The sequence below is a fragment of the Onychostruthus taczanowskii genome, unplaced genomic scaffold (genome assembly GCF_017590055.1).
Source record: "Onychostruthus taczanowskii isolate IOZ18803 unplaced genomic scaffold, ASM1759005v1 scaffold59, whole genome shotgun sequence".
NCBI classification, from domain to species: Eukaryota; Metazoa; Chordata; class Aves; order Passeriformes; family Passeridae; genus Onychostruthus; species Onychostruthus taczanowskii.
In genome coordinates this window covers 1258604-1271366 of record NW_024503568.1, presented here as the reverse complement: position 1 = coordinate 1271366, position 12763 = coordinate 1258604, and the positions used below count along the sequence as shown (strand labels likewise).

Here is a 12763-nt window from a genome sequence, read left to right as displayed (position 1 = left end):
ACTGCTGGCCTGGCCTCCCAGCTGTCAAAGCCTCCAGCTACCCTCTGGATAAGCACCTCAGCTCAGCCTGCTACCCAGCTGCCAAAATCCTCCTTTTAGTCCTTGGAAAGGTCCCCTACTTGATCCCCTCTCTTTCACAGCTGTTGAAACCCTCTGTCTAATTCTCAGATAAGTACCCTGATCCAACCTCTGCAGCAGCTGCTGAAAGCTTCTTACTAAACACTGAGTAAGCTCTGGTCCAGAGCTCCCAGACTTCCCAAAGCTCCTAATCCCCAGGTGTCATCCACCTGGCAATTAGTGAGTGCTCAGTGTTTTACTGGACTGTTTAGAAATATGTATGTAAATTTGTACTTATTCGTGTGGTTTCTAATAATCAAACAGTTTTTTAATAGCCATGCTGCTATTTCTTAATAGCAGATCATTTTATATGTTTAGGATGAGTCACCTGCCATTATTTTTTGCATTGCTTGATGAGGTTCTTGTGTTGCCGGCAGAAATCTGAAAATACTCATGCTTTTAATCCACTGCTGTATTTTTACATAGCAGACCAGAAAGCTCTATCCCTTATGATACCTGGCAGCTTTCCAGCAACAGCCAGTTCATATAAGAAAGTTTTAACTAAATTATTGTTCTAGTATACGCCCTGAGGTTGGAGGAGAAAGAACATCCAGGACTAACAAACCTGATTGTTCTGGCAGCACCACTTCTGAGCTGGACTTCTTTCCTTTTCAAGACAGTGCTGTGTGAGCACTTTGTACATTTTTTTATTTTGCACAATGTACATTTTTTTACATTTTGCTGTCTCTGCATCAACTGTGTGCCATATCAGAACTTCTAGTTATTAACCCTGCTCTGAACTCCCATCACCTTGTGTAGATAAAGCCAATAGCCTTCCTGACAATCTGTGTTCATTAGTCTGTGTGTTACTCCTCCAGTTTATTACCTTCTGGGGAAGGGTGTGACACAGCTCTTGGAACGAAAGCACTTTCCAACTTGGCATTCTTAGGCTCAGAAATAGACCTCTTCACTGCAGTCTGAAATTTCAACTGTACTGCTTACACCACAGAGATTTTAAACTATAATCACTCGGTGTTGAACTAAGTGATTACTGTTCTTGTACCACCATGCTAGCTAAAATTCCCATAAATTATTATGTGTGTTTTCCTTAGGCAAGTACTGGAAGTCAGTGGAGCCATACTCTGTGCCAGTGGATTGTGCTCTGGCTGAGTCTCAGAAGCAAGAGAGGGAGGAGACAGAAACAGTATCAGCTATGGCCTCTCTTTCAGTGGATGTTGAGCAGTGTATTCCTCAGGAAGGCAGCAGGTAAGTGCATGAAATTATTACAGACAACAAGGCTTTCGCTCCAGCCAAGTAAAACGAAGAAGAAAGGAGGACTAAGGGTTGTTTCAAAATTACCTGTTAATTGAGATACCTGGAATTTTTCATGCCTGGATTTCAGTTCTCTCACTTAGCCACTGAAAGCAGAGATATTAGCATTTTTTAGGGTTTGGTGTCTCTATTTCTGTACTGAAATTCATAATTATTACAAGAACCTTCTTTTCTTCTCATGTCTACTTCTTGCTACTTCATAAAAACTGCAGTATCTATATGAAGTAAATAGACATGGTCAAGTGTAATCAACCATATTCTTCTCATTAGAAGCTTTTAAAATGTCTTTTAATTTTCTAGGAAGGGGTTCAACAAACAGTCAGATATATTTAGTAACGATGGACTTAAATCACTATTAAGTGATATTAGACAGGCATTAGAAGTTACTTCCCTGGAAGAAATGTGAACAGTGCCAGTATAAAACTTAAAGCTATCCTGATCAGGATTAGGGCCAGCATTTTCTATGTACTAAGATCAAGGTAGACCAGCAAAGAATGAGAGTGCTGGTTTTTCCAGCTTTTCATCTGCTTTTTACATTAATGAAAATTTCTTTCAACTTGCAAATTAAGAAAATGATGCAGTAAATGCTATTGTGTGTTTTGCCAATTACACGTAAAAAACCCACAGTAGCCACTGAATATTGTGTCATCTATAATCAGAAAAGCCACTGGAGAAGTTTTTGGAGTTTCCTTTTTTTTTTTTTTTGTTTTGTTTTGTTTTGTTTTGTTTTGTTTTGTTTTGTTTTGTTTTGTTTTGTTTTGTTTTGTTTTAAGGACAAATACTTCTGGTCTTCACCAGTAGAGAAAGACACAAAATGTAGTGGAACTACTTGCATTCCATCTTACACAGAAAAGAGGAGAAGGGGGAGGAATGATGAAAAAAGCCTTATAAGGAGACTCATCAGCTCATCAGGCTGTGGAACAACAGTAGAGAAAGGAGGGAGCTGTGGTAGGGACAGCAGTGGTGGGAGTGGAGCCAGAAAGATCCATGGCTCCCACATTGTGACTGCTTCTTAGTTGCTTCAGTTCTTTCCTCCTGTGTTGTGTCTTTTAATCAGAACTGAACTGATAGGCACCCAGGGGAACAGTGCAATGCTCAAAGCTGTGGATGTGTTTGGCAATGAACATCCTTCACAACAGTGGCAACACTCATCTGTCAAAGAATTGAGGCATGGCTCAAAGGGACACACAGGGAGTGGAGCTAGCTAATAAAGTTCACAGTATTTTCATAATAACCTTTCCAATTGTAATTATATTTAATATGCCATGGCTATTCTTGTGCTAGGATTATTGCAGACAACTTCATAAAAGCTTAGAGAAGAATACATGATGAACACAAGATGTATTTTAGATTTGTGACTGTGGTAAGCAGTGCTCAACTAAGGAATAATGTAGTTTTTCATATAAGTTTCTGACAGTTACAAGACACTTCAGCTAGCTAGGGACAGAAAAAAATCCCACTTGTGTGTGCATAGCTCTGAAATATAAATAATTTTAGTTAAAGTACTGGAAATAATGCAGTGAAGCAAATTAAAGCTATAAATTGTCTGGAAAAGGGCATGGTTAATTTTGTGTATTTATACATTGCTGAGAATAACCAAAAATTTTATTTGTTATGTGCCTCCACTCAAAACTACAACTACCAAGAGCAACTACTACTCCTACATGATTTGAGCAAAATAACCCTTTGACTAACACTGCACTTAATTACTGTACTTATTATTTACCTACTGATAACCTGTGACAGTTTCCACCCATTCTGAAAACAGAATTTCAGGGCAGCTCTGAGACACATGGCAAAAAATGGATGTACTGAAATGTGCACAAGTGGAATTCATGTGGCTGCCAGATTCATTACACTTCATCAGTTCTGGACTCTTGTAGGGATGAATCCATTGTGATGAATTGTTTTGTGGAAAAATGACTTCGTTTGGAATATCTTCTGTGGTGCTGCAGATATTTGTCAGCCGCACAAAAAAAAACCTACGCATGCATGCATCCTGAAATCTCTTTCTATACGTTTAACCCTCAAAGAAGTCACATGAAGCCAGGTTGCCTTTAGAGAGTGACAGAACAAGGAAGGTGGTGTCCTACTGGACCAAAATTGATAGTTAGGTTTTCTGAGGCTTCTGAGCATCATTATCTTTGTTTTCTTCCTGATGAATGTAAGGAACAATATGGAATCAAAAGTGATCCCCCTGAAAGTTGGAATTTGAGAGTCCTCAGCTGTGAGGAAACCTGAGAGGACCTGCCTGCTCTTTGAGTGTGAATGAAAATCCATCATGGAATGTCCAGAGAGTGAGTCTGTGACATTGCATTCTTTGGGTTCTGTATAATTTACTTCATTTCACAGAAGCACACCATCCATTTCATAGGTACATACCAACACAAACAGCAGGAATGTAGAGACAATTCAGCTTTGCTTTTTCATGTTTTTTAATGTTTGCTGTAATAAAGGACCATGTATGCAATGCACCTATTCCAGACACTTCCTACGGCAAACAGAGGGCAGCAGGGATGTGGGGAGTCAAGTAGGGTCTCAAGCTCTGTTAGAAGGTATTCCTTTCCTCCTAGTGGTGTAGATGGGATCACCTTCTGAAGACCTGTTGCAAGCTTTTGCATTGAGTGTTCATTTGGGAAAGTTGCTTGTGACAGGTAGGGTGGGAGCAGAACAGGAAGTGCCGTGGTTGACAGGGCAGCCTCAAAGGTTCCTTCCTTACACCAGGAGTCAGTTTGCTTCCTCTTAATTCCCACCACGGTCAGCCAGGCTGATAGTTCTGGCCTGCAACTCTAAGCCTGTTTCACTGATTCGATGGCAGAGATCCTGTCAACTTCAGTTCTGGATGGTCAGGCCTCCAGATGAAGAGCAGCAGCAAGAGTCTCTTTGTGGGAAACTCTGGCCAGTTATGTTGGAGGATATATTGGTGTTGGAGTGAGATGACTCACTTTAAACTCAGATTTTGGGCAAAGCAGTTCTTTTCCTGGCCAACTCATATCTGACTCATTTACCACTGATGGATAAAATGCTCCTGGCTAAGGCCCATATAAAGTATTTTTATTTCTTTCTTCTCTCTTTCTTTCTTTTCTTCAAGTGACAGTGCCGATTATTTTTTTACTTGATTTTCTCTGGCAGGGCAAATGAAGAAAAACATGTAAAGCTGCTACGCTTTTGGTGTTTTATTTTACCAAAGCATAACTCTGCATCTTAAGGTCCAATTGAATCTCAATTATAGCCTTTGGAAGAGTAAAGATACAGAAAAAAGAGTTTGTGGATAGGATAGGAAACATGTATGGTACTGACGGGGATTTAAATAGAGATGCAATTAGAGGAAGAGGCATGCCCTATAAAACATTTCTAACTACCAGAACTTTTGTGTGTTGATAACTGTTTATTCCCTATGTGAGATACAGATTTAGCTGATTAGAATTTTGCTTTGGCCAGACATCTGTTTCAGAAATTGTGCTGTGGAATATTCAGTGCACTGCTGTCCTGATACCTTGGAGCTTCTGTATATTTCTTCTTAAAATGGAAAAAGAAAAGGGTGTGGAGGGAGATCTTTTGCACTTACTATTTTTACAGGAAGCAGTAAATCTTGAGAATGACATTTATCAGAATTTGACTTTATGGCTCTGGTTTAGCTGAGCATAGATTTTACTCAAATGGAAATGAAAACAAAGTATAATTTTTATTCTTAGTGTTACAGAGCTACCAGCTGCAGTTTCAGTCAAATTGCATTATATTACGTACTAGAGCAAATCTGATTGAATCGTGGGGTGCAGCTAGCTGGGCCACTTGCCATATTTAGGGCCACTTGCCATATTTGTCTATCAACTCATAAAGCTTCACTTGGCATTTCACTATTCGGATATCCACCTCAGCTGTCCTGAGTACACAGCACATACCTGGCCATACCCCACAGGTCTTACAATCCCCTCCAGGCTCAGGAGCTGCAGAACAGCTTTCCCAGGTCAGCCTACACACTTATCTTGCTCACCTTCTCGTCCTTTGATGGTGGGTTCATAAGGAAGAGAATCAGGAGTAGAAGAGGCTGAGAGCCAGCCTTGCCCTGGTGAGTTGATAGATCTTAACTGCTCTATCTGACCCATCCTGTGTAAAAGCCTAGAGGATACATACACAGGTGTAAACTTCTCAAAACCTTTTGGAAACAGCTTACACCTCTGGGTGAGCACTTGGGTAGTGAACCCCACAGCCTCATCAGGCATCACACTGCTTTTACTAATTAACCAATAAAATCACTGGGAAACCCCTAGGTCTTGTATTGTGAGAAAGAAAACCACCTTTTTTCTTACCCATAATCTTTGACCCATATCTGGTTTTAAAGGCTTGAGCTTCTCAATACTCTGTATTCCTGCTGGTATGGAAATAATTTCTTACCTTTGATGATTTTTGCTCCTCTCTGTGCTTTTTGTAGTTTCTTTGAGATGGAGTAAAAGCTGCATGCAGGACTCCAAGTCCTGGGCATGTTGTGAATTTACACAGTAGCTAATACTGGGGATGTTTTGTTTCTGTGGCTTTCTGCTCCTCTACCATTAACTTCAAGCTCTAGCTCTCGGTCATAGCCATCACTGTTAAAACAGTTAAAGGTGTCCTACCTCATTTTGTGTATTCTGTGTTTGTGTTGCTTGCCTTCTTCTCCATACAGAAATGCTGCTGTGGGCCTTAGAGCTGAGTAGTATTGGTGATTTGGTGTCATCAGCAAACATTATCACCTAAATCTACTCGTAGTCTGCCTAGTCTTTTTGAGATGCTCTGGAGAATTCCTCCATGGTAAAAATTCACCAATATTATTCTGTGTTACCTGCTTTTGATGCACTGTTAATCTGTGAAAGGACCTTCTTTCAACAACCAAGGTTCTTCTAAGCACTTGGATAAAATTGTTGGAAGACCTTCTTTGCAGGAGAAAATCACTTGATCCCCCTTCCCTAATTTCCTTCAGAAACTTTTAATAAATTTGAAAGGATTGCCATCTTTATAAGTGTTAAGACCTAACTCTTACCTAAATGACTGTTACCTAAATGCCTGCTAATTCCATCTCTGATTGTAGCTGCTTTCAATTTTGCCCTACAGGCTTACTGTACCTCGGGTGGTTTCCAAAAGGGGAATTGCTTTTCTTGCTTTCTCTACCTCTTGCTGAATTAAGCTGTAGAATATGCTCAATAACTATTTCTTTAACAACATCCTAATCATATTCCCCTGGAACTTAGCAACAGATATCATCTGCTCTTAGAAATTTGGCAATGTTTGGTGTATCAGTTTGTTCTAGCACTGATTCAGTTCAGGATAATTCATCTGCAAGTAATAAAATCTCACTGACACATCTCTAGTGAACCCAGATATAAATAGTTCATTTTACTTTTGTGGTCTACCTTCCTTGATGCTCCTTTTATGCTTTGATCATTTCCTCTGATGTATTTTGAAAGATCTTTTTATTATTAGCTTTTATGCCTTTAATATATTGCTTTTCAGACTTTCCTTTAGTTTGCTTCATTGAGGATTTACATTTAACTTGCCAGAGTTTATATTTTATTTAATTTGCCTTTTTCGGACATTACTTCCTCTTTTGAGAGTATATATGTAGTTACCTTATTCTACTCTTAAAACTAGGATATTTTTACTTTTAGTTCCTTTCTCTTTGATCCATACTAAGTCCATTTTTACTAGGATATACACTTACTCAGGATGTCTTATATGATGTCTTCAGACACTCCCCAAATCACCTTCATGATATAGAAATGTATCTCTTTGCTACAGAGGATCTTTCCCCAGCTCTTTGCTACCAGAGGATCACTTTTCAATTACAACGATCTTCCCTGAGACAGCTGAGTTAAATTAGGAACAGATTATGGCATAAAATAGCCATACCATGCCAGAAAAATCTATCATTTGTTCAGTTTCTACCTTGGAAACATACCTTGAGTTTTTATTTTTTGTGTGTCTGATAATTTAGCTAAGAGGACTCTCTGTAATGCTCATTTAAAAAATAAGGTAAGAGAAACATTTTCTTTTTTGGGTGATGTACAGAGTTTATCTACATTCTTAAATACTACTTTTTAAAAAAAATTGTAGATGTCAATTACTTTTAATATTTTTATCATAAATAACTTTTATTCTTAATTGCCACAGAACAATATTTAAGATATCACATGTTTTGCCAAATTTTATCCATATGGTAGGATTTTTGACTCATCTATTTATTTTGCTTGAAGGCTTAAACAACATAATTTTATTTAGCATTAATTGCAAAGAGATTATTTAATTCTGCCATAATCAGAATTCTACATATAGAGAGCTAGAGATGAGCACTCTTTACAGCACACCAAAGAAAAGTGAATGCAGGAGGGCTCAGCTCCTAGGAACTTGCAGTTTAAATGAGCCACGGTGAAGCCTTAGAGAAAAATCACAGTTGTGGTTCTATAATCATTGCAATCTCAATTGGTGACTTTCTAAATTTGCTGACTGCATGGAATTGGTTGAGATCAGACCTGAGCTCACAGCTGCATCTCAAGGAACTGCTCCGAGCACACAATGTGGGATGGGGGTCCTGCCTGTTTTATGTTTTTATGCCAACTTCCTGTCAGCCACAGGAGAACTGACTGAACTGACGTAACTCACAGTGACAAAGCTGAAGTAACACAAATTTGGCCTGTCAGACTCTGCCCCCTCGATTTTTCTTTTGACAACTTTTGATTTTGTCAGAATGGGTATATATTGATTCTCTGCTCAGTGCTATGGGATTTACAGTGTTTTTCTCTCTGTCCTTTGGCCCCAAAACAATACTGGCTCTCACACAAAACTCTAGCCTGAGGCCTGAGCCGTTATCTCATAAAAATATATGTTTTTAATGATAAACCACAGAATAAGTCCGGTGACTTCTCTGACACTAATAAAATGAAGGTAAAACGTACACATAAGTCTTCAAAAGGAGATAGAAGAAGACTATGAGAGTACCCACACTGTGAGAAAACAGCTGGATTGCATGGTGTTATCTCCTTTCCTAAAAAGGACCTTGCATCTGGCACTTATATATAAAAATTATTTTTGGTGCTTATGCTCTGGCTGGTGAAGAATTTTGGCCTATTGTTGGAATATATTGGAATATATTAGAATATAGCACTGAAGATCAGCGAGGGCCACTCCTGCCCCTCAGAAGCACCTTTGTCAGTGAAAAATTTCCCTGTGAAAAAGTTCTAAGATCCTCAGTTTTACTTTGTCAGTCCCAGAAGTCAAACACATGTGAACAGACTGTTGCATGTACTGCTTCCCTAGGTTCTTATGAATAGTCCAAGCCCCTACTCTCCCTTCCAGAGGTTTTCCAGAGCTTCACTCCTTCCTGATCTGCCAATCACCACATGAAATCTATTGACATATTGTTTCCCATTTGCAGAACCTAAAAACCGAGCTGTCATATGCTTCCAAATTATCTTCTTTCCAGACAGACCCATAAAGTTCTGGATGTTTAACAAGGGCTTATTGACCCTCTGTGTTATGCCAGAGGACTTTCAGGGCTCCCACAAGTGGCTGGAGAAAGTGGAAGTGTGTGGTTGGCACAACAGCAACACACCCTATGAATTCCTCACCTGGTGTGTGATCTTTTAATTGCACCTGAGCACCTCAGAGCAGGCAGGGCTCCATCTCACCCTGGCTGCCACTGTCTGCTCTCTGCTGCAAGCCAGAACAAAGGAAAAGGGGGAAAAGAGGGAGTGCAAAGGGGCTTCCCCTCACTGCTCAGGAATGAGGGAGCTGCAGTGGTTACTGTACATAGGAAACATCCTCCACCATGTGGTGAGGAACGAAAGATTTGTGATTTATTAATCATCTTTTAGAGTTTATACCCTTTGGAAAGTGATTAGTCTGAAAAAGATTGTCTTTTTCACATGTCATTCAACTGACATATTTTTCAACATACTATCATTGATCATTCCAAAGCAGAAAGGAATAACCTGTATAAAATAATTTGAAGACATACTGCTGATTTTTTCATTGGGAAAGTCTTTAATAAATTCCAGATTAATTTAAAATTCTCTGGCTTCCTTGCTGAATAAATTAACAAAGCCCAAGCAAGCCCCCCTTATTTTTTTTTTCCGTGGGATCTCATGAATTTGTATTTTCTGAGGAATGTTTTACTGAAGCCAGTTATTATACTGGCTTAGAAGAATTAACTGGTAAACACCTAATTTATTAATTTACATTTACTTTTCTCCCCTGATTTCAAAATTGATTAAAGTTACTATTTTAAATAGTTCTTAAGGCTGAAAGACTGAGATGAAAAATTATTCTTCCCAAATTATTTGCCCTTCAATAGTGAAATCTCTCCAATATCTCAGAAGCTTCCCATTTTATAATTGCTATCATATTCCTCACGTGCAATAGATTGTCAGATACGAGGAATTGCAAGACTTGACATCAACTCATCATATATGTCTTCATAATTTTCTTATTGGTTCTCTTAGAGAGCTCATCTTTCCTAAGCTGATAATTTTCCAGAGGTTTCCATATGAAAGACAGAGATATAATCTGATTTGATATAATTATTAGATCCTTTTTCTTTGATAGCAATCTGCTGATCAGGTTCAGTTGCAAGCAGGCAGGCAATGTGTTTATGAAAACACAAAATCAAAAACTAAGGGACTGGAGAAAAACCTCAGAGGCAACACTACTTGGCTACTAGTAACAATTTTGCTTTAATGGTGTGCACTTGAAAAAAATAAATGCATGTTGTGCACTTGAAAAAAATAAATGCATGTATTTTTAGCTGCAAAAGCTTGTAAAATATAAGTATCACAGCTATTTTTTCATTAAATTATTTGATTCTGTTGACACAAAGCATGTACATTTCTGGACAAAATGTTATAAAATATTCTGACATATTTTAATATAAACAGGAACATTTTCGGTGATTGCTTGGATCTAAAATGTTTTTCCACTTGACATTTGTTTATACTTCCTAGGAAAGAAACTCTATTTATGGATAGCTGAATAACACAAATAAACATCTGAGAGAGCTGAAAAATCAGCTTTGATTATGCATGGAAATCTACAATGTCATTGTGTACTCTTGTGCCGTATTCTGATTGCCTGTTTATTTTTACAGAGCTGCTGGTGAGCCCATGGAAGAAGAGCCAGCCTTGTGAAGTGCCAAGTCCTCCCTGATATTTCCTGTGGGTGACATCATTGTGTATCCCCCAAAGCACCCTCAGACATGTCTTGTCTGCTTCTTGGGTGGCACAGATCAGATGGAACATAAACACTGGGCACAAAACTCAGAGTAGCAGCTTCACTTGTTCTTTGGATGGAGTTGAAAGAGCCTGAAAGATTCCTTAAATGTAACCGACAAAATTCTAGAGTTACAGTAAAACGGACTTGGGAGAAAGAGCCCAGAGCATGCTTTTTTAATGCTGTTTGACCCACTCACCAACACAAATTGTGAAATAGAGTATTGCAAAATCCTACATGATAGATTATAGATATGAGAAATGCAACAGCCAGCAACATACTCTGTGAACTCCGTGAATCACTTTCTGACACTTTTTACTGGATAATTTTTTTCATACCGTGTTAAATTGTTAATAGAATTTGTTTTCTTTGCTCTGTGTAATGAAGAAAAAAAGAAAAACCCACCCTTATTTTATGTGCCATTTTTTAACCTCCTGTAATGAATTCTTAGCTGAATAAGTGAAAAGCATTTAAATTATGATGAGGGATTTTAGCTAAAGGGAAAGCACTTCTTATTGTACTATAAATCCCCTGAAGTACTGTGCTTGGTGGTGCTTTATTTTCTCTTCCCTGTTCCTGGTCATCCCTCCCCATTTCATGTAATCTTTTCTATCATAAAAACACATTCATGATTCTCCAAAATGATCTTTTGCCTTTAAGAAAAAGTGCTGTACCCTCTGTAGTTGACAGTAGCGCTCACCATATGTGCAGCAGAGATCAAGTATGGATAGTTTTTCAAATGTGTTTTTGGTTTGTTCTGAAATGTTTCTGCGTTCTGACTCCAAAGCAGCGACCTTCAGTAACTGCGTGCAGCTCATTTGAAGCTCAGGTGTTTCTGTGGAGGCTGTGTGGGGGTGTTTTTTACAGGTCGTGTTGTGAATACGCACTGATTCTTTTATGTAGTCCTGCACCAAGAGAACTGATGTTGCTTAAGAAGCTTCAAAGGGTTTAGGCTTTATTTTAGATCCCCAAAGTGCAGCAAGATCTCCCTGCAATGTGACTTTAGCTGTTTAATTCCATGTTTGAGAACGTAACATAGAGTTGTGCCTTTAGCTGAAAATGAACGCTTAAACTGTTACACGTGTTGCCTTACTGTCAGAGAGAGAGAGAGATGGGGCATGTATGTAAGAGTACTTCAAATGAACAAAACTCTGCTACAGTAACTTTTATTTTGTTTACAACCTTCTCACCTAATGAACCCCAGGAGATACCTTGAAGTATTCAGCTCTCAGTATTTGATAGCTTGCTCGACGTTTAAAAGCAAGTGATGTTCGTTTTTTTTTATATTTGCCAAATTCAAAAAAGAAAAAAAAAAAAAGGATATATATTAAAGCCATAAGTGAAGACTGTCATGCTTTTTATTCTGAAATCTGAAAGGAACCTTAATTAAAACAAGATTTTGTGGAAGGCCATGATATGAAAGATATGGAACAATATGGTTTCAGTTATAGGCAGACTCAAACCTGTAAATCAAAGATGAAAGATTTCACTCAAATAGAATTATATAATTCTCTTTTGTTATGCAGTCAGACTATATCTTTCATGCATTTGGGTTTGTTTACGATTAGCATTTTCATTTTAAAGACTTTTATTACTTATACCAAAGCTCTCCACTACAAGTTAGAAATCTGAGGCATGCTTTGAAAAGGGAAATCTAAAAAAAGGGATGTCATTTCCTATAATGTGGAGTAAACTTTTATTCTGAAAGGTTTACTCTGAAATGAATGTATGCCCCTTAGAAAGGGAAATAAAATTCTGACCCTCAGAAAGTGAAATAAAATTCTATCCCCCATTTACAAGCCAAAACCATGCTCGTTTTAGTAATGCAAAAAGTCCCATCAGGCTAAATTAACTCCTGGTGTAAGCCACCTTGCCTGACTCTGGGCTGCTCTGAAGGGGTTGTTCACATGACTAAAGCAATCAGGAGTTCCTCTTGCATTTTCAGCAGACTTCTGATGGCAATCTTACTTGCCATTTACTGTGATTTTGTTATGGTCATCAAAGAACTTTCCCTTCAAGAAAACCAAGGGCTATAGCTGATGAGTTGGGTAATTTGTAGAGCTTTGCACATTTTGAAATCATGGCTGCAAAATTTTAATTGAGTGCAGAGTAACATCGTTTTAAAATTAACCCTAAAATC

General features: G+C 38.3%; 1 protein-coding gene across 2 annotated transcripts in view; it reads left to right on the top strand.

Annotated features, from left to right (window-relative positions):
* Positions 1–12358, top strand: part of HDAC9 (histone deacetylase 9) — a 453421-nt gene extending 441063 nt beyond the window's left edge. The window contains exons 24-25 of one of the 2 annotated variants that reach the window (XM_041418222.1): positions 1170–1323; positions 10502–12358. In XM_041418222.1, coding sequence (XP_041274156.1) covers positions 1170–1323; positions 10502–10541 — 194 coding nt within the window. In that variant the 3' untranslated portion in view covers positions 10542–12358. The remainder of the gene's footprint in view (positions 1–1169; positions 1324–10501) is intronic. The other variant, XM_041418228.1, reaches the window with a different exon arrangement.
* The last annotated feature ends 405 nt before the right edge of the window (positions 12359–12763 follow it).